This window comes from Heterocephalus glaber, unplaced genomic scaffold, assembly GCF_053883595.1.
Source record: "Heterocephalus glaber isolate CG9 unplaced genomic scaffold, H.glaber_assembly_v1.0 deba00001564, whole genome shotgun sequence".
NCBI lineage: Eukaryota > Metazoa > Chordata > Mammalia > Rodentia > Bathyergidae > Heterocephalus > Heterocephalus glaber.
In genome coordinates, this window is record NW_028258351.1 from 12163655 (window position 1) to 12186171 (window position 22517).

At 36.2% G+C, this 22517-nt stretch overlaps 1 protein-coding gene across 9 annotated transcripts in view; it reads left to right on the forward strand.

Annotated features, from left to right (window-relative positions):
* The first annotated feature begins 4329 nt into the window (after positions 1–4329).
* Gosr1 (golgi SNAP receptor complex member 1) overlaps positions 4330–22517 on the forward strand; it is a 48613-nt gene continuing 30425 nt past the window's right edge. For 7 of the 9 annotated variants that reach the window (XM_021238058.2, XM_004857089.4, XM_087191583.1 and 4 more), the window contains exons 1-6: positions 4330–4506; positions 6850–6970; positions 11464–11551; positions 12307–12414; positions 17301–17392; positions 20028–20102. In XM_021238058.2, coding sequence (XP_021093717.1) covers positions 4476–4506; positions 6850–6970; positions 11464–11551; positions 12307–12414; positions 17301–17392; positions 20028–20102 — 515 coding nt within the window. In that variant the 5' untranslated portion in view covers positions 4330–4475. The remainder of the gene's footprint in view (positions 4507–6849; positions 6971–11463; positions 11552–12306; positions 12415–17300; positions 17393–20027; positions 20103–22517) is intronic. The other 2 variants (XM_004857090.4, XM_087191584.1) reach the window with 1 other exon arrangement.

A 22517-nucleotide genomic window follows, 5' to 3' on the forward strand; every position in this document is an offset into this window, starting at 1 on the left:
ACAAATGACAGCTAATTTCTCATCACAGAAGGAATTGGCATTTTTTTTCTCAGTCACTGAGCAGGGGTGGGATAAGGTTGGGTGTTGGTCAGCTCCAGATTCTATACGGAGAAATCACCATTCTCAAATTAAACAGAGAATTTGCCACCAGCTTATTTACTCTTTAAAAAAAAATAAAGGAAGTTCTTGAAACAGAAAGGAAATGATAAGAGAAAGAATCTTGGAACAGGAAGGAAGAAAGAACAACGGAAAGAGTAAAATATGGGTAAACAGGGTAGGTGTTCCTTTCCTCTGAATTTGTATGATTGAGAGTTGGGGCAAAATTTGTAGCATTGTCTCGTACAGTTCTCCAATGCACATAAAGGGAATATTAAAGATGATTATAAATGAGGATGGGAGAATGACTTCACAGGAGGTAAAGTATCCACAACTTCACTAGAAGTGATAAAATTCAGCACCAGTAGATCGATCACTTATGATCAGTGAGGTATGGACAACAGATGATAACAGGTTGGGGGTCAGAATGAGAGCTGTGGAAGCGGTTGTTAGAACACAGTTTGTAGATTCGGTGGTTGAAAAGGAAAGAAAACTGGGACTCTACGGTAGACACAGGGAAAAACGGCCAGTGCAGAAGGACGCATGTACTGATGGTGGACGACAGAGCACTGAGGTGGGATGTGGGAAAGAGCTTCTTCTGCCTCTGAGGATGAGGCTGTCAACACGCATTTAAAAGCAGAGGAAAACTGAGGGAGTTCTGTCTGAGCATCACTGTAGGCACCTGTTGAGAGGAGTAAACCGAGATGAAGCCGACGATGAAACTTAGTGGCACAGAAAGTGGATAAGAACATCAGAAAACAGCAGCACCCGGAAGGAAGCTCCCCGCCTCCATCCCAGGCTCCTAGGGGAGTGAAGCTCAGCCAGTCCCATCACCTGGAAGGAAGCTCCCTCGCCTCCATCCCTGGCTCCTAGGGCCAAGAAGGTGAGCTGGTCCCAGCACCCGGAAGGAAGCTCCCCTGCTGCCATCCCAAGCTCCTAGGGCTGAGAAGGTGAGCCCCGTGGGTGCCAGAAGCACACCCCCCCCCGCGCGCGCCGTGGAAATGAGAAGACACATAAACAAGCCTCAAAAACAGACTTCCAGATCATCTATAGCAACCTCAAAGGGAAACGAGATGGAACAATCTGATACTCAACCACCTGGACTCTCTGAACTGGCAACAAAAGAGGATCTGGGAAAAATGAAATCAGAAATAATTATTCAGATAACAGCAAAAATTTTGCTCATGGTGCAAGACATGATTAATAAATCTAGAGAGGACACAGATTAAAAAAATAGAGGATCTGAGGAACATGATGGCATCCCAACATAGGAAACAAATGGAATCCATAAAACAGATACAAACAGATTTCCAAGAGATTAAAAACTCCATCAAAAGTCTGCGCAGCAGAATGAACCAATGTGAGGATAGAATTTCACATATAGAAGATAAGATTGCAGTTAGTGAGGAGGAAAAGAAAAATTGCTTTAAAATTGTAAGGGAACATGAGAAATCAATCCAGCAGTTGCTAGACGATGCAAAGAAGAATAACATAAGACTGATTGGAGTCAGTGAGGAAAGAGGAGAGAATGCAGATGACATAAAAAAACTCATCACAGAGGTGATGTCAGAAAACTTCCCAAGGAGGGGAAAAGAACTTGACATACAGATAGGTGAGGCATATAGGACTCCAGCTAGCCTTGATCAAAAAAAATCTACACATAGGCATATAATAGTTAGGATTCCAGAAATCCAACAGGAGAACAAAATTCTACAAGCAGTGAGAGAAAAGAAACAAATCACATACAAAGGAAAGCCCATCAGAATCACAGCAGACTTCTCAATGCAAACCCTCAAGGCAAGAAGGGCTTGGAGTGATGTATTTCAAGCCCTAAAGGAAAACAGCCTCCAACCCAGATTGATGTACCCTGCAAAACTATCTTTCAAAATTGATGGAGAAATAAGATACTTTCATGATAAAGAGCACCTCAGGAACTTTATGAATACCAAACCAGCACTCCAAAAAATTTTAGACAATACCCTAGGAAAAGACAATGAGGATCACAACCCCAGGAAACCCAGCAGAATGAATCCATTGGGCGTGACAAATTAAACGCAAAGAGGGAGAATCCAACAAAAAGAAAAAGTCATGACAAGGCTTTTAAAACTTTTGACTTCATCTCCCTAATGAGTGTATAATTCAATCTTATTATTGTACTGATTAGTATTTTTCTGATTCTAGAGTTGCACACCATTCCTTGTGCTATACTGGCTACTTATCTTCTTATGTCTACATTTTAATTGGGTTGTCTATTAATGAGCGCTAAGAATTCTTTATATATTCTGGTCATAGGTTATATGCATTGTAAATATGGTCTGTTTAAGGACTACTTTTCATTTTAATGATGTCATTTAAAGTTCTAAATTTTGATGGAATCTCATTTATCAATTTTTTTCTTTTATACATCATGTTTTTTGTATCCTAGGTAGTTCTTGCCTACCCTGAATTCATAAATACTTTCCCTTATAATTTCTTCTTAAAGTTTTATACTTTTAGGCTTTCTTATTTGGGTTCATAGATCCCTTCAAGTTATTTTCATGTATGGAAAAAAAGGGTTGAGGTTAATTTTTTATATACAGATACCAGGTGTTCTAGTGCCGTTTGCTGAAGACACTATCTCTTCCTCGGCTCTTGAATCGAGTTTATATTCTATAAAATGCTAATGTTAAATAATCTTTCAAAACTCAGTGGACCATATATGTGTGGTTCTATTTCTAGATTCTCTGTTTTATTCAAATGATCTATATGTCTTCTCTTACACCAACACTGCCTTGATTACTGTAGCTTTAGAAGAAAATTGGGTGCTAAATGTCTTCCAACACTGTTTTTGTTTTTGGCTTTTCTGGGTCCTTTGTACTCCTACATAACTTTTAAATTTCAATATCCAGTTATTCATTTATAGCAAGTATTCACAGACCTGAATTTTTTATATACCTTGTGTTTTCTAATCCTGCTAAATTCAAGTACAAGTTCTAGGGGCTCCTCGAGATTTCTTAGTATTTTCTCTGTAGATGATCATTTCATCTACATATAAAAATTTTGCTTCTGCCATGCCAATCCTATCCTAATTGTGTCATTTTATTGCCAGACTATTTTGGTTTTGACCTATGTTTCAAAGTCTAATGGACAGATGAAGAGTAGGCATATATGCCCTTGTTCCCCACTTTAGGGAGAAAGCACTGTATCGTCTCCATTCATAGAAGGAGTTTTTGTTGGAAGTATGGAGTACATGTCTCTGATCTGTTGAGAAGGCTCTGTTCTACTTCTAGTCTCCTGATAGCTTTTACCATGAACAGCTGTAGAATTTAGTCCAATACTCTTTCTCCAGCTAGTGACAGGATCATATGGCTTTCTCCTTTCCTCTGTTAAAATGACTACTTTGGGGGTGGATCTTCCAATGCTAAACCAACACTGCCATCCCTATAATAAAACCACTTTCTACATACTGCCAGATCTGACTTCTAAGAGTTTGTTTTGTTAAACAAATTTCTATCTATGTTCATACTTTTTCTTCTATTATCTTTATCCACTTTTAGGATTAGCACAATGTTGATTTCCTAAAATGAGGGGAGAAGTGTTCCTTCTTTTTTCTGCTTTAATTGTTTGATATAACTTATCAGTTTAAATGTATATGAGCCTGCTGTTGTCATACAGGTAGGTTTTTCAAGCTAGGAATATACTTTCTTTAATGGGTGCTATTCAAATTTTATATTTCCTCCAGAGTTAGTTTCATTAATTTGTCTTCTAAGTTACTTCTTAGAAGTTGTCAAATTTATTTCAAAAAAGATTTTTGCAATATGCTTTCTATATCCTTTTAAATTCTGTAAAATCTGTGGTAATGTCTCCTAGATCTTAATATTGTAATTTTAAAAATGTATAACTGATATTGTGTAACAGGAAGAAAAGGTCTAAAAGAGCAGGGGAATTGGGAGGGGTAGGGGAAGGGAAAAAAGAGAAAGGAAAAAATATGAAAAGAGGAAAAAAATGGAAACAAGGTCTTTGCAAATAGCGAAGGGTGGAGGGGGTGAGGGGAGGGCAAGGGAAGGGGAATAAAATAAGAACCAAGAGACTCATGTAATGGTACAAGATCTCAATGATGAATGTAACTGTATTTTATACCTAAAATGTACCAATAAAGTTAATGGGGGGAAAAAAAGAACATCAGAAAACAGACCTTCAAGGAACGTCAGGGGGCGAAATTAAAGTTTCGTCTTGTTACTCAAATGCTTTAAAATAACGGATTTACCACCAGGTGGTGGTGTCTGTGGATGTTCATGTATCCCATCTTCCCCGGCGCTCAGGGCGGAAGAAGGCGCGGAGGTGACTCTCTGGCCCGCACCCCTCTACTCTTCTGTTCCGTTTGACGTTGGACAACAAAGATGGCGGCTGGAACCAGCAATTACTGGGAAGGTGAGGGCGATACCTTCGGATGGGTCGCGAGGGGACAGAGGGATCGAGTGAAGACAGATCTTTGGGGAGGCAGCAGAGGAAAAAGTCAGGCCTCCTGAGCGGCCGAACTGAAGGGTGGGACTTACTTAGTGGAAGCCCCGGGGACTGAGGAAACCGAACGGACTAGCGCAGGGGGCTGGCCTGACCGGGCCGCAAGATCCGGACCAGCAGCAGGGGTTGGACAGTGGACACGGGTTGGAGAGGAAGAGGGGCCTGAGTCACCAGAGTGGAAATGAGCGAAAGGCAGTGGAACTCGGACGTCGGGGCATTAGGCACTAAAAAGAGACAAGTGTTGAGCGAGAACTTCCAGAATCCGGAGACTGGAGTTGAGTCCCCCTTCGGGTTGAGATCACTGCTGGGAAACTGAGTGGGAAAAGAGAAAGGAGGAACTTGTCAGTCCTGTCTATTAGAGGAAGTAGGAGCGAATATTTCCTTCTGAGACCCTGTGGCAGCTTCAGGCCGTGACTTTGAGGATTAGGTGTTTGAAGACAAAATAACTTTACCCAGTGTCTCGGAGTCTAGGATCGTTTTTGTTAAAAAGAGAAAGTTGAAAGAACCTTTATCCGTTGTCGTTATTGCATTTACTATACTTCTTCCACCAGAAAAGTTTCTTGTAATTTGACAAGGGCATTAATTCCTGAAAATATGGTCCAATCAAGTGAGGTCATGTAAAACTCAATCCTGAATCACGATGAACAACAAAAATAAGAGAAAGCTCACCTTTTTCTTTTTAACTATTTGCTTTTCTGCAACATAGAAACTGCTTCCTATATATATATATCCGTTCACCCTTTTGACTATTTCTTCTTGCTACCCACTGAAACTTCTAGAAACCACAATATTATTACTGTAAGCCACTTGGTCTAAGAATCTGAATTTTAAGTGCATTCATGCTTTTCTGTCGTGTTTTCAAAATACTGTCCTTGATTTCTACTAGAAATGAAAATTACTAAAATTGCAGAAAAATGTGCTTATAGTTTTAAAACGTGCTAAAATGGCCATTTGAAATATGTGTACTAGGTAGAAAACATTTTTTAATTATGTGTAAGTGGTTACTGGTATCTTTAATACTATTCATTAGGCTATTTAAAGTATCATGCTTTAATAATTAAGGCAGCTCATTATTGACAACATATTAATTCTATGCCAGGTGCTTTGAGCATATGAATACTAATGCATAGAAAACCCCTGAAGATAGAGGTTTAAAATACAAAAGGAAAAAAAAACACTGAGATTTGTAGATTTTCAATACATGTCAGAGCCAATAAGAAACTGAGCAGAGATTTGGTCTTTGGGCAGTTATGCTCTACTATGTTACTTTGCTTCTTCTGATTGCAAAGTATATTGAAATGATGGTTTGTATTCCTCACGCCTAAGACATTCTTATATTATTCCTTCCTGTAGTTTAGTCCTTTTATTTTAACTTCATCTTCATCACGTGTAAGTCTAGTCAGATATATGTGTGGGTTTCCAGAAGCCCCTTAGATGCCAAACTATTGTACCAGTTTCTCTGGCTGCTTGTTTGCCTTTAAACTTGTGTGGTTTTCAGCCTTATGCTTTATCTGTCATAATCATATTTGACCTTGTTAGTAGCACAATGTTAGCTGCATTGTCTCCAGATTTTTTTAGTGTGTTTATGAAAATGCAATTTTTAATTTGTTAATTATAATTTTTTTCTTTATGCTCACTTGCTAAATCATTTTACTATTATGAAAAGGATCTCATAAGCTTAATAAAGCTTTGGAACATAAAGATAGCAAAATCAAGGCTGGGGATTTAGCTCAGTGGTTTCACCGCCTGCTGAGCAAGCACAAGGACCCAAGTTCGATCCCCGGTACCAAAAAAAAAAAAAAGAGCTAAATCCTTAAAAAAGTAGCGATGACTTTTTCCTTATAAAGTTAACTGGTAAATTTATATGAGACTGATCATCAACCCTATTCATTTAATTTGTGATTTATATTCTTATTTTCCTCTGATAATGTAATTTTAGTTATATTTCTATAAATAATTTCAGAGATGTTAGAATAACATTTGTTGTCTATCTGTCCTAGGAATAAAGCTAAAAGTTTGCATCTCCACTGCTACTTCCCTTCTTGCTCTATCTGAAATTTAAATAAATGACTAATTTACATTCTTGGGTTAAGTGCTTGGTTTCCTTTTTTTAACACTTCTTTATCAGGGGTAACTAAATCAAAGACCGATACGTGATCATTTTCATAGTTTACTTTGTCCAGAATAGTATTATGATTTACATGTCTATTGATAAACTCTTTGCCTAATTATACTTTTGGAATGTTGTTAAAGATCTCCGGAAACAGGCCCGACAGTTGGAAAATGAACTTGACCTGAAACTAGTTTCCTTCAGTAAACTATGTACAAGTTACAGTCATGGCAGCGCCCGAGATGGAAGACGCGACAGGTATAGGTACTACCAGATTCTGTCTCTTAATGCCTTAAATTATATAATATTTTAAAAGCATTTTTAAAAATTAAGCTGGGCATAGTGGTGTGCCCCTTTAATCACAGCACTAGGGAGGCTGAGGCAGGATTGCTGCAAGTTTGAGGCCAGCCTAGGCTACATAGTGAATTCAAGGCCAGACTGAACTAGAGCAAGCCTCTGTCTTAAAAAAAAAAAAGTTAACTAAAATACATAGCATTTGTAACTTGGTCTATTAGTGAATTTTTGATGTTTTATTTTCTTTGCCATTGATTGACATATTTGGGGGAGGGTCAGGAATCGAACTCAGGACCTTGCACTTGCGAGGCAGGCAGTGGCACCACTGAGCTAAATCCTGGGAGATTGCCATATTTTTTATTTTTTTTAATTTTTTATTATTTTTTTTTTTCGTACCGGGGATTGAACTCTGGTCCTTGTGCTTGCAAGGCAGGTGGTGGAACCACTGAGCTAAATCCCCGGCCAGGCGTATTTTTTAAATGGCTGAAATTCTTCATGTTTCTTGAGACTCATTTAAGATCCTTAGGCAAAGATTGTTACGATCTCAGGAGGAAACAGCTAGACCTTAAGAATGAATTTGTAGTTTTTAGCTTAGCCAGTATAAAGAAATGTGCCTGACTTGCGCACATTATATTTTTTGTTTTCTTAATGGCCAAATGGATCCGAACTACCTAAATGCAAAATGTACCTACTGATTTTCTGGTGTTTATTCTTTTCAAATGAATCTAATGTAGTGTGTATCCCCACCATTAGTCATAGAAGCTATTTTTATTTGGTACGTTTTTGAGAAACTAATGTATTATTGTGTTGAACCTATGGAAAATACATTTTTAGCTTTGAATCTTATGCATATGTCCACTTGTTTCAAAAAATATTAGGGGATATTTAAGACACTTGGAGAGGTATAGAGACTAATATAATAGACCCCACATGCCTATTTCCCATTTTAAGAAATAATCATTCAGTTGAAGTCCCTGATGACATCCCATTTTTTCCTCCCTTTTATGTATATCATCATATATTTTTACTATATATGTTTGTATCCCTAGGCAATTAGCAGTATCCTAAATAGTTATTTTGCAACTTGATATTTTGTTTAACATTATCGTTGAGACTGAACTATGAATTTATCACTGGTATGTCCACTTATAGTATTGTACATGTATATCATGGTTTAACCATTCAAGGGATAAGCGTTGTTTCTGACTTTTTGCTAATTAATAATAATTTTAGTAGTTGAACAGAGTGTTTTTCATATTTCAGGCACTGTTCTGAGACCTTTATATAAATTTTCCTGTTGAAAATGTTATTTATTTATATTGCTGTGGTGCTGGGGATTGAATGCTAGACAAGTGCTCTACCACCAAGCTACATCCTTAGCCCCTTTTTTTTTTTTTTTGGTATTGGAGATCAAACTCGGGACCTTGCACTTGCGAGGCAGGTGGCAGAACCACTGAGCTAAATCCCCAGCCCAGCCCTTCTTAAATTTTATTTTGAGACAGGCTCTCACTGAGTTGTTCAGGTACATCTTGAATTTATGATCCTTCTGCCTCAGCTTCCAAAGTAGCTAGGATTACAGCGTGTGCCATTGTACACCATTCTGGGAATATTTTTACACAAGCTGTTTCTGTATACCCCAGCAGTGAAATTGGTAGAAGACTTGTTGGTTGTTAACCCACTTATATTTTTAATGCTTTTTCAAAGGTAGCATTGGATGTGATATTTTTCGATTAATAATAAAAACAAAAATTGAGCTTAAATCTGAAGCTCTTATCTTCCTATATCCTGTGTCCACACTCTGAAACCTACTATACTATGCATATTCCAACAAAAGACTCATTTCCACACTGTAGCCAGGGTGTTCCTTTTCAATAAGGGCACATGGGTTGCAAAGATACCGGGGCCAATATATTGAATTTGGGACTTAAAAATAAGTTCTTAGCATGTAACATAGATTTTATTTCAGTGCAGTGCTTTGTGCTCACCTTCATTGAGCAAGAAAAGAGAAAGTAGTGGTTTTTTGTTTTTTGGGTTTGAGAAAAATTGATTTCTGATTGGAAATCTTTTTTCTTGAATTTAAATCTCCCATTTGGTTATACCAGGCAGTATACAATTTTGAAACTCATATTTGTTAAGAGATACTTTTACATGATGCTTTTACTGTTATCTGTTTTTCACGATCTTAATACCTTTGTTAACTCCTTCAAAGTAAAAAGCTGTTTTGAAAACATTCCCTAAGAAATTGTACTACAAATCAGGATTGACTTTGTAGAATTACTTCTACCACCTAATTGCCCTTTAAAAAAAACACCTAAGATTATGAAGATCCAATGTATTTTGTTTAATGTATAGGTTGGAAGCATGTCACAGTGAATAAACTCAGCAATGGCCAGAACATTTCTCCCAGGAATTTTTTTGTTTTTAGAACTTCAAGATCTATAAATCATCACATACCTATAAAATGGATTAAATTTCACTGAATCCTAATACAGTCAAATTGGATGAGAACTGAATCAAATTTCCCCTTAAGGTCAACATTAAACCTAACCATTGAATTTGATTTGGTTCTCATCCAGTTCAGCTTGTGACCAGAATCGTGGAAAGAATTAAGTTCATGAACCAAGGTACCACTGTATTTAGAGAATGAGCTTTTGGTTATGTCCCCAGACTCATATACTGAGTTGATGAATATGGAACAAGCAGTAATAGAGATCACCCTGTTACTTGTTTACTCAACGAATATCTAATGAGCACTCACCATGTGCCAGGTGGTAGCCATATATCTATGAACAAGACATAGACAATTTTCTCCCTCAAGATTACATTTTAAGCTGGGTGTGGTGGCACATGCTTGTAATATCCCAGCATTCAGGAGGCTGAGGCCCCAGGATTGCCACAAGTTTGAGGCTAGCCTGGGCTACGTAGTGAGTTCAAGGCCAGCCTGAACTATATGGTGAAACCCTGTCTCCAAGTAAAATAAGTGAATGAATAACATTCTTTTGGCTGTTTTTTATTTATCTGGCAAAGAAGTATCTGTAGTAGTATACAAAGCACTTCTGTGTGGGCATATTCGAAAAGATAACCCCAGAGTTCGATCCCCGGTACCAAAAAAAATAAAATAAAAGATAACTCCAGAACCTTGGCTTAGCTCTGACACTTAATAAAGAACTAAATATTTTGATATCAAATGTTAGGACAGATAAATGGGAAAGTTTCAAGAAAAAATAAAACATAGACCTAGTTAAACATCTTAAAATTAAAATATTAGATATATTTTGGCTGTTTTACTGCTTATTATTGCTGTGTGAGAAAAAGTACAAGGGAAAATAGTGGTAACTAAGGCACTCTGGTGTTGAACTGATGATTTTTTTTGTTTCATTTGCCACACCCAAGTGCTGCTACAGAGCAGGACAAAGTCTTCAATAAGACTGGAGAGCATAGTAATTGCCTAGGCATTTATCTCTGCCCAGATTATCTCTGGTCACATATGATAATGCACATGGGGATCTTATGAAGGGTTTTTTCAAAAGAGGCAAAAGAAACTTTCAGGACATGACTTGCACAGATGTAAAAAGTTAGATTTTTACTATCCCAGTATAAAAATAGCTTAATACATTTTTTTTTTGGTACCAGATATCGAACTCGGGTCCTTGTGTTTGCACAGCAGGCGGCTAAACCACTGAGCTAATTCCCCTGCTCCTTAATACATTTTTGTAAAAGAAAATGAGATGGTTGCATGTTATAAGTAGAAATGTAAAAGGTTAGTACAAAAATAAGCTGGACATGGCTATGTATTTTAGACTGAAAGTAAGTTCCTGATTATTCAATAACTAGTTATCTAATCTGGGATCATTTAAATTTCAACTTTATTTCTTGGTAAAGGTTAAGGAGGGGAGCTCAGTAGTTCTGCCACCTGCCTTGTAACCGCAAGGTCCGGAGTTCTATCCCTAAACCAAAAAATAAAGTCAAGGAAAGAAGAGCAAATTGAAAGTCTAAGGAACTGTAATTTTAAGGGATAAAAACTTAAAAAGATTTCTCACAGGCTCTGTAACATAATCCATAATTGATTTTTCTGGTTTCTCTTATAAGGAGTTCTCCAGTTCTGCAGTTTTGTTTCACATAATTTGTTGTTTTAAATTCGGTTTAATTGGACACTGCCATAGCTTAAAGTTAATTTCTGTCATTTGAGTAAATGTAAGCAGGCATTTGGAATTTCTTTACATTGTTAAGATTGAATATGTAAAAGTTTGGGAAAATCATACATTCAATTATATTTTACAGTGAATTTAGTATTGTAGAATGTGTGTGATCTTTATTGGAAAACTATAAAAAATTAATTTCAGAAGAAATAGAATGTTTCAGGAGTTTACTTGACCTATAAGGATACTTATTTTATTGTCTTAAGTATATTTTAAAGGACTAGAGTTGAGTGATGAATTCCTTTTCATTGAACTTTTCCTTAGTTCTGACACTACACCCCTTTTAAATGGATCAAGCCAAGACAGAATGTTTGAGACAATGGCAATTGAGATTGAACAGCTTTTGGCAAGGGTAAGTGCTTTCTGTTAAATTGTTAATAACTGTGTACTTGTTAGATATGACACTGCATTATATAAATGCAGACATTTTGACTGAAATCATCCAGTCATTCAAAATGTCTTCCTCTTCAGGCCACTTGAATTTTAATGATAGCCATCCTCAGGTCATGTGGGTGTTATTTTAACCTTTATGGATTACTTGGGGGAGCTGCTAAATCATTGGCTACTATCTTGGGTTTTCTTTCCTTTTTTTTAATCTTCTTTATTATAAAGGCTATAACTCAGAAACAGCCTGATGGAAAAGATACACAGACAGGGTAAAGTAAAGAGAGCTTCCACACCCTCTCCCAGTGTGTCACTCTTCTAGCATCTCAGTATGTTCACAAACCTTGAGGCCCTTCTAGTCTCCTTGGCCAAGAATTCAGAGAGCTCAGTCTTCAACCTCCTTTCCCTTGGAGGTTCGTGGTTGGGGCTGGAAGTTACAACCTTCTCAGCTCTTAATGTCTCTGTTGACCAGCCCCATCCTGAGGCTGTTTAGGAACCCCACCCAGTTTCACCATATTAGCATAAATTTAGGTGTGATTCCCCCCCCCATAGGTAAAATGTCACTGCTGTTTATTAACATTACTTATCAAATACCTAGACTTTACTATTTGGGTTTTCTTTTGCTTAGTTTTGTTTTGCTGTCAACTAAAAGGATGTATAGGCAAATAATTTGCTTTTAGCCATTTATAATGTTTTCTAAAATATTTTTTCCTTTTTTCCTAGCTTACAGGGGTAAATGACAAAATGGCAGAATATACCAACAGTGCAGGTGTCCCCTCCTTGAATGCAGCATTGATGCATACATTACAGCGACATAGAGACATTTTGCAGGTAATATATTGGGCTTGAGACTTTACATTATCCCAGAATTTTTTCATAATCCCTAAATAAGATGTATACATATTTATTTAAAAGAATAAAGTGAGGCTGGGCATGTTGGCATACACCTGTAATTTTAGCTGCTGAGGAGGGTGAAGTAAGAGAATCCAAAGTTCAAGCCCACCTGTGCAACTTAGCCACACTGTCTCAAAATAAAAATAGAAAAGGGCTGAGGATGTAGCTCAGTGGTAGAGTACTTGCCTAGCTTGTCTGAGACCCTGGGTTCAATCCTCAGTACTACAGAAGAGAGAGAAAGAATTCTTCTGAGAAGATAAATGCTATGCAATAGAAATTTCTTTGGGTTTTTTTTAATGAGTATTATAAAATTCTAAAAATGAAAATACCTGATAGCTCTTGATTTTTTTCTTGAAGTTGAATAGTCATGCAGAGGCAGTAATATAGTGGTTTAAATTGCACTTTCATCAGAATTTCAAGATAACATGGAATAATTTACTATATTTAGTATATTGTTTGAAAATAAGATAAAATATCAATAAAATCAAATAAAGATTTATATGTGGGGGTATTAAGAATATAATAGTAGGGCCGGGGATTTAGCTCAGTGGTTCCGCTACCTCCCTTGCAAGTGCAAGGTCCCAAGTTCGATCCCTGGTACCCCCCCAAAAAAAAACCATAATAGTAGAGCCAGGCGTGGTGGTGCACGCCTGTAATCCCAGCACTGGAGGCAGAGCCAGGAGGATCTGTGTGTATTAGAGGTTAGCCTGGGCCACATAGTGAGTTCGAGGTCAGCCTGAACTTTATTATAAAGTGAGACCTTGTCTCAAAAAACCAAAAAAATAAATAAATAAAATAAATAATAATAATAATAATAATACAAATTGGAAGGCAAATTTTTTTCATTAAAAAAAATCTTACTGGACCAAGAATTTAGCTTGGTGGTACAGCGCCTGCCTCACAAGCACAAGGTCCTGAGTTTGATCCCCAGTACCGCAGAAAAACAGAAAAAACAACTTATCAACCATTTCTGATTTTAAAAATAGGAATAGGGCTGGGAGTGTAGCTCAATAGTAGAGGATGTGCTTAGCATGCATGAAAGGGAGGGGGCGCCCTCCGCAGAGATAGATACTTTATCTACTGGGTAGATGTGAATATCAGATTAAAAGCTCACATTAAAAACATTCTCATTGAAGATAAAAATCAGACAAGGATACCCATGATGGCCACACATGCCTTAACAGTTTGGTAGTACAGTAAGATAAGTTTTTTAAAAATAAGGATAAGTGGGGCTGGGGATTTAGCTCAGTGGTGAATCGCCTGCCTCGAAAGCGTAAGGTCCTGAGTTCAATCCCTGGTACCAAAAAAGAAAATGAAGGTAAGTAAGTATTGGAGCAGAGGAGGCAGAGTTTCTGTTATGTGACAGCATAAGAGTATATGTCGTACACTAAGAAAATTAACTGAAAAAAAGTTAGAACCAATTAAAGTCAATATGGTCAATTCCAAAACAATTAAAAAAATAAAAGCCAGAAGTTAGTTGCGGCAGGAGAATCACAAGTTTGAGTCTAGCTTGGGCAACTTAGCAACTTAGGGAGACCCTTTTTCAAAATTTAAAAAAGAGCTGGAGATGTAGCTCTGTGCAAAGCCCCGGGGTTCGATCCCCAGTGCTACCAAAAAAAAAAAAAAGTTTTCCTACATACAAACAGTAACCTATTAAAAATATAATGGAGAGAGATGGGGTGTAGCTTAGTGATGGTGTGCACAAAGCCCTGCATTCAGTCCCTAGTATGAAAAACAAGGAAGGAAGGAAGAAAATATGGAAGAAACTGTAAAATCCTTATGTATAAATGTAATAACTGTTTAGGACTGTGTGTGTTAAGTTCTACTGAAAGACACAGGAAAGGACTTAACTAAAGGAAAGAATTCTTCTGCTTTTGGATGAGAGTCTTTCCCTTTAAAACGGTTTTATAAATTGTTATCCCAATGGAAATAGCAGATTGTTTTTCACTGTTTCTTTTTTTTTTTTTAAATATGGCATGGTGATACCAAAGTTCATTTGGAATCAAATATAAGAATAATGAAGAAAAATAAAGTTTGTCTTTTAAAAGTGAAGATAAGTAGTGCCTAATTCTAGTCAAATACTAAAACCTGTTAAAAACCTAGAATAGATAAAAGGTGAATTCTAGAGAAAAAATTTATATCCCAGTACAACCAAATAGAGTTTCTATATACATACAAATATGTATGGAAATTGGATTTCTGGTAAAGTGGTTCTTTAAATCGGTATAAGATAAAGAGAAATTATAAAATGGAGAAAGAGAAAGAGAAGGAGGTGGAGGATTCACAATAAAGCATAGTTGAAATTTATGAATTTTTCATCAATAAAGAGCTTCCTAAGTAAGACCTAATACTAATGACTAATTTGCTTAAAATACAGAGAAATAATAGGAGTATATAAGAAAAAGGCAAATTAATAGAAAAATGAGCAAAGAATATAAATTTACTTTAAAAATGATGGTTCCAGCGCCTGCCTCACAAGGGCAAGGTCCCAATTTCAATCCCTGGTACCAAAAAAAAACCCCCAAAAAAACAAAACAAAAAAATGAATGGCAGAGGACTGGGGATATGGCTCAGTGGTAGAGCACTTGTCTAGCATGCGTGAGGCCCTGTGTGTGCTTCCCAGCAAGGGAGGTGTGAAGTGGCTTAAAACTATAAAAGGATACTCAGTCATACTCCCAAATAAAATATCCATATCAAAATGAGATATTTTTACCTATCTTTTTTTTTTTTTTGATACCGGGGATCAAACTCGGGACCTTGTGCTTGTGAGGCAGGTGCCGGAACCACTGAGCTAAATCCCAGGCCCTTACCTATAATTTTTTACCTACTAACTTTTTTGTAACCCTTTATTGGCAAGAGTATAGAAAAATAGCCACTTATAACACTGTTGATAGGAACATAAATTGGTGTAGTCTTTCTAGAAGGCAGTTTAGCTCTATCAGAATTTAAATACTATACAATTCTTTGATCCAGTTTTTCAGCTAGGCATTTACTTTTTTTTTCCCTTGCAATGGGGGTTGAACCCAGGGCCTTATGCATGCTAGGCAGGTGCTCTACCACCAAGCGATATCCTCAGCCCTTTTTAAAATCTTTTAAGACTCCCTAAGTGGCATAGGCTGGATTCAAACTTGAGATTCTCCTGCTTCACCCTCCTAAGTAGCTGAAATTGCAGGCATACCCCACTATGCCCAGCATTTATTCTTTAAATACGTCTTTTATTTTATTGGAGTTTTTGGTTTTTGCTTTTGTTTTTGTTTTTTTACAGTACTAGGGATTGAACCCAGAGCCTTGCACATGCTAGGCAGGCACTCTACCACACACCTACATCCTCAGCTCTAACTATGCCTTTTTTAAAAAACGTTCAACAAGCCAGGCATGGTGGTACTCACTTGTAATCCCAGCACTCTAGGAGGCTGAGGCAGGATGATGGCAAATTCAAGCCCAGCCTGGGTAACTTAGCAAGACCCTGTCTCAAAGAGACAGAAAAAGAGAGCTGAAGAGGGGCTGGGGATTGTAGCTCAGCGGTACAGCACCTGCCTGGCAAGCATAAAGTCCTGAGCTTGTTCCCCAGTACCAAGAAAAAGAGAGACAGCTGAGGATATACCTCCGTGCAAAGGTCCTGGATTCAATCCCCAGTACCACCAAAAAAAAAAGTTCAACAAAGTATACGCACAAGAATGTTTATTGGCAGCATTTTGTAATAGCAAAACAACCAAAAGCAACTAAAATGTTTATCAGTAGGGAATTAGAATTTATAGAATCATAAGATAGTATTCTGTGCAGCTATTAAAAAGAGTGATATAGCTTAGTGAAGCACCTGCTTAATATGTTCAGTGTCCTGTGTTCAGTCACCAAAAATAAAGCAAAAAAGCGTTGTGGATTAGATTTGTTTGACAATATGGATAGATCAATTGATATTAAATAGAATGCACATCAGAACGTGTACTATGATTTCTTTAGCAAAAAATTGAAAGAAAAATAATGGGTAAGTTTTTATGTGCAAAAGCATGTTTCCTGAAAGGAAGCATGGGAAAGTGATGATAATAGTTAAGAGTGGTGGAATAAAATATATTTTTGTTTGTTTACCTTTAATCCTTTGGGTGCTCTTTTAATATTCTCATGTCTGTGTGTAATATTTGTTTTTAAAAAGTTAATAGGCTCTCTTGGAGATGAGATTTTTATTTTCATCTTTATCTGCTTTTCAGAATTAAAGTAGTAAATAGTCTTAATGTCTTTTAGAAATACAGTAGTACAAAAACAAAGGAAAATGTTTACAAATTTTTCTTTTCTTACAATCCTCTTGATTTTGTTCTTCCTTTGATTAGTTTAGGAATTAAATTTCTGGGAGTTCCAAAAGGAGGAATTATGAAAATAAGCTCCAATAGGTACAATAATTAAGTAAAATAAACTTGCCAGAGTTTCCCCTAGTCCAGTGTTGGTAAATCTACGGCATGCATGCCACAATGGGCTATTTGTTATCATTGAAAACTCTAAAAGGTTTACCATCACTGCCCTAAGCTATTTTGAAGTCCTTTTATCGTAGAATTTTTTTCTTTATAGTTTTGAATTAAAAGACAAGGTTAAAAAAAAAAACGACAAGGTAGGGTGTTGGAGATTTAGTGCAGTGGCACTACTCCTGCCTCACAAGCGCAAGGTCCTGAGTTCGATATCTGGTACCAAGAAAAAAAAAAAGAAGACAAGGTAGTAAAAAATAGGAAGGGTAATGTTTTGAAATTTACAATATGATAAGAATACACAACTGGTTCAATAAGATGAAAATACATAATTAGTTCATGTTTAGACTGTCTGTTGATTTATTGCAGGATTATACACATGAATTCCATAAAACCAAGGCAAACTTTGTGGCAATACGAGAAAGGGAGAATCTCATGGGATCAGTACGAAAAGATATTGAGTAAGTTACCTTTTATATTATTACTTTATAGAATGTTTTTTCAGATTTAAAATACATCTGTAATTTCAAATTGAGTAGCAAAACCAGGATTGGATTTCAGGGTTTCTAATTCCCATTTTACTGTTCTTTAAACATTGCTGCTGTAGCATAGTCCTAATCTACTTTGCTAGTCCCATCTCCTGTTTCTCCTAGTTTTACTATTATCTCCTGACTTTGGTGTCTCAATTCAAAATCCAGCTTAGATGATAGCTTCATGAGTTCTTCTCTGATCTCTTACTACTCTTTTTTTTTTTGGTATCGGGGATCAAACTCAGGACCTTGTGCTTGCAAAGCAGGTGGTAGAACCACTGAGCTAAATCCCTGGCCCTCTCTTAATACTCTTAAGCATTACAGCATTAGCAGTAACTGAAGCTCTCCACATTTCCTTTCCTGATTACAACTCGTCTTCTGCACCTCTTTCTTTCTCCACAGTCATATATTCAGGTAGCTATTTATGCAGCCTTTTTTTCCCTGAGGTTCTGAAATATGTGTTTTTCTTAGAAATAATACAAATGTATTACATCAAATTATTTAAAGATTTCCAGCATTTTTATGCTGTTTCAGTCCATAAATTTAAAGATTTGTCTTTTCTTCCATCCCTTCTCCTCATCTGCAATGATATATTCTAACATTTTCTACATTTTTTGTTTAGTTTTGTTTTGTTTGCTTGCTTTTTTGGTACCTGGGAATCGAACTTGGGACCTTGTGCTTGCAAGGCAGGTGGCGGAACCACTGAACTAAATCCTTGGCATTTTCTACATATTTTTGAAAATTTTTCCACAACTGAACTTGCCTGATAAAATTGAGTCACATAGACATCTAATTGAAGCTAAAGACTTTCCTATTTTGGACCATCTAGTGATACCTATCATTTTATTTATGACAAGTTTATGAGACTTAGGTCTCATATTATGTGTGTTATGTGTATTCTGAGCAACATTTTCCTAAAGATCTTTTATTGTACTATTACGACAGTTTTAACAATAAGACAGTTGTAATATTGTTTGTCCTAATGGTATATTTAGGTCTTTTTAATTTTTGTACAGTTGAATTCTATATACATTTTGAAGAATGTAGTGAGAACAGTTGTAGATGACAAGCTGTAATGTTTAGACATTTGGTTCCCCCACTATTTGTGGGAGTTATAAGAATGCCACCCACTATAGTAACTTACTTATTTTGAAAAATAACAATGAAAAAAGATCATCCATTCATTAAACGGTTTCCTGAGTAAGACATTGTATCAGGCACAACAGAATGCAGAAATGAAAAGACCAATTTGGCCTTGTAGGACTTTATAATTTCAGTGCTAGAAGGGAGAAAGGTATGTACTCAGATTAGTATAATAGGAGAATTAGTATAATTAGGAGAATGACACCTGAGAGAGTTTCGCAGTTTTTTGCAGTTTACACATTACTTTTCCATGTATTATTGCTTTTTGACCATCTCGTTTTATAAAACCTGGTATTGAGAGACCAAGGTTACCGTGCTATTAAATGACAGGGTAGAGACTTTATTTCAATTCATCAGTCTTTCAAGTCCAACCTGGTTGTTTCATTCTTTTTGGAGTGGTCTCCCATGTGCTGCATAGTACCACTACTGCTCTGCCAATAGTTCGATTTTAGTGGCATGACTATCTCTTTTGTTACTACAGTGTTTGTGCAGTTTCCTGAATTTTTCAAAATCTGTTCTTGATACTTCATGTTAGCAAAAACCAGAAAAAATGAAAGTGTTGACAGTAATGTAAAAGGCTTTTTAAAATAAATTTTAATGTGCCAGAGACTAAGATATCCTTAAGTGTTCCAAAATTGGTGCTTCTTGAACACTTCATTTCAGTATTCTTTAGGCTTCGGTTGTTGGATGGCATACTGTTATGAAAGAAAACACTGTTTCAGTACCTTCCTCACTCTGTGTGTTATGTACTAATCAGTCCAAGGTTTTACTTCCATTTGGAAAAATTAATATATAGAAGATAATGGACAAAGGAAAAGTAAGATTTTTGTTGTTGTTTAAGAATATTGGTTTATTTTTATGAAAAAACAATCTCTTACAAAACAGAGCCAGGCTTGGTAGCACATGCCTGCAATCCCAGCTATTCAGGAGGCTATGGCAGGAGGATTGCAAGTTCAGGACTTTCCTGGGCAACACAGAGTGACCTGTCTCAAGGAAAAAAATTTAGAGAAACATTCATATTTGTCCATTTATGATAGATAGCATTTTTAGAGCAAAATGAAAAAAGGATTCTACACTTCATTCATTAAAAAACTAGGGAAAGTCAGTGCATCTACTTTTTCTTTTTTTCTTTTTTTTTTTTGGTGCTGGGTATCAAACTCAGGACCTTGCACTTGCGAGGCAGGCAGCAGAACCACTGAGCTAAATCCCCAACCCCAAACAGAACCAGGGCAGGTTTTTTGGGTTTTTTTGTTTCTTTTGTTATTGAGGATCAAACTCCGGACCTTTCACTTGCAAGGCAGGTGGTGAAACCACTGAGCTAAATCCCTGGCACATCTACTTTCGATATCACTAGGGTCAGTCACTTCTCTAATTTTGAATTATCTTCCAAAAATGTTCTTAAATTTTCTTTATGTTGTTTTAGGTCATATAAAAGTGGATCTGGAGTAAACAACAGGAGAACTGAACTATTTTTGAAAGAACATGACCACCTTCGAAAGTAGGTATTATTGAGTGTATGAGTACTATGTAGTTTCTATGCTTATTAATTCATTTACTTATGTAACAAATATTTCATGGCTTATTATAAGTGTTTTATCTGTGATAATTTATTTAATTTTCCTAGTGACTCTACTCAATAGAAATGGAATTGAAACTGTTCCACCCCAATTAGGAAAGATGCTATGCTGTTGAGTGTTTTACTTCACTTATTTTTTTTTTACCTGTAATATTTTTTTTATTACATTAATATATTCTTCTCTTTAGCAGTTCTAGTTGTTCTAATACTTTTGTCCATACTACAATATATTAGTAATATCAGTAAGCTTTATAAGGAGTAATTAAGCCATATATCAAATGCCCCCAAAAAAGTTTTCTGAGATTTTAGAAGAAACTACCTAAAAACTTGAACTATATATGTATTTTAACACAAGTCACCATATTTTATTCCTGTGTCATCTATTTTTCTCTGAAATATAGTGGAGTTTTTTGTATTTGTAGAACTTAAAGATCAGAAAACTACTACTCTCTGAACTCAGCCTGTAAGCTGCTTGTATAAATGATAATTTTAGGAATTATATTGGTAACTTGCTACTGAATGTCATAAATTAGCCATGTCATATGAGCTTAAGGTATTCGTTCAATGCATGTGTCCCTAAAGATCACCATTTTAAATATAAGCTATTAAAATAAAAACCCAGAAAGCCAGGTGCAATGGTGTGTATCTCTAGTCTACTTAGGTGGCTGAATCCAGAGAATCATGGTAGTCCAGCAGTTTGAGACCAGCCCAGGCAATATAGTGAAATACTATCTCAAAAAAAATAATAATAATAAAAGCAAAAATGCAAAGCCTAAAACCAACAACAGAAAACACAGAAAGATCAAGATCTATGCATGCATACTGGGGATAGAACCCAGGGCTTTAGTAATAGTCAAGACCCTCACTGAGCCACACTACCAACTGGTCAAGGTGTTTTTTAAGAGCCTGCATCCTTGTAGTATTGAAACTAGTTATTATTTCTTTCTTAATTTATTGAATATTATTGATTGGCACAAGGGGGCAGTGTCTCCTTGAGTATGCTTAGTTTACAGTCATTCATAATTTTGGTGGTTGTTTTTGTATTTGAAAAATATCACCATAAAGAGAATGTTGTATTGTATCCAAAACTGTATTAATATATTTGGGGAGACAGAAATTAAAAGAGTATCATATTCAAATAGTACCAAAGTAACATTAGATTATGTTAGTGTTTCTGTATTGCCTCAAAAAGAAATTAAACAAATACAGTAGTTTATTATTTTTTTTGTACATGTTTGCAGTACATAATGGTTACATTCTTTTTACATCCCCTTTCTCTTCCTCTCTCCCCCTTCCCTCCATCTTTGGTCCCTTTCCCATTTACAAAACATCTGTCTCCTATTATCTTTTATTTTGTTCTTTAATTTTCTCATATAAGAGAAACCATGCAATATTTAAGCTTGTGTGTCTGATTTATTCCACTTAACATGGTCTCAAGGTGTATCCATTTTCCTACAAATGACTCAAGTTTATCCTTCTTTATGGCAGAGTAGTACTCCCTTGTGTGTAAATACTACATTTTCTTTATCCATTCATCTGTTAATGGACACGGGCTGCTTCCATAATATAGCCATTGTAAGTTGTGTTTCTATAAACATGGATATGCATGTATCACTGTAACATGATATCTTTAACTGTTCCAGAAGATACCTAGAAGGGGAATAGCTGGGTCAAATAGAATTTCTAGTTTTAGTTTTTTGAGGAATCTCCATAGTGATTTCCATAGTAATTATACTAGTTTACATTCCTACCAACAATGTAGAGGAGTTCCTTTGTCCCCCCCACAGTCTTGGAAACATTTGTTATTATTTGATTTCTTGATGATAACCATTCTTTTTACCATTCTTTTTAGAGTAAGGTAGAATTTCGGTGCTGTTGTAACGTCCATTTCTTTAATGGTCAAAGATGTTGAACATTTTTTCATGTATTTATTGGCCATGTGTACCACTTCTGAGAAGTGTCTGTTCATTTCAATTCCCTGTTTTTTGATTTAATCTTTTATTTTGGGGGGGGTCTAATTTTCTTGAGTTCTTTTTATATTCTAGATATTCATCCTCTGTCTGAAGTGTAGCTGGCAGAAACTTTTCCCATTCTGTAGGTGTCTCTTCACTGTGTTGGTTGTTTCCTTTGGTGTGCAGAAGCCTTTTCGTTTGATATAATCCCGTTTGTTGATTCTTGATACAGTATTATGCAGTTGCATAATAGGTGCAGTTGGCATTCTGTTCAGAAAATCCTCACCTGTGCTTATGACTTCCAGAGTTTTACCTATTTTATCTTCCAGCAGATTAATACTTAGATCTTTGATCCATTTAGATTTTATTTTCATACACAGTGAGA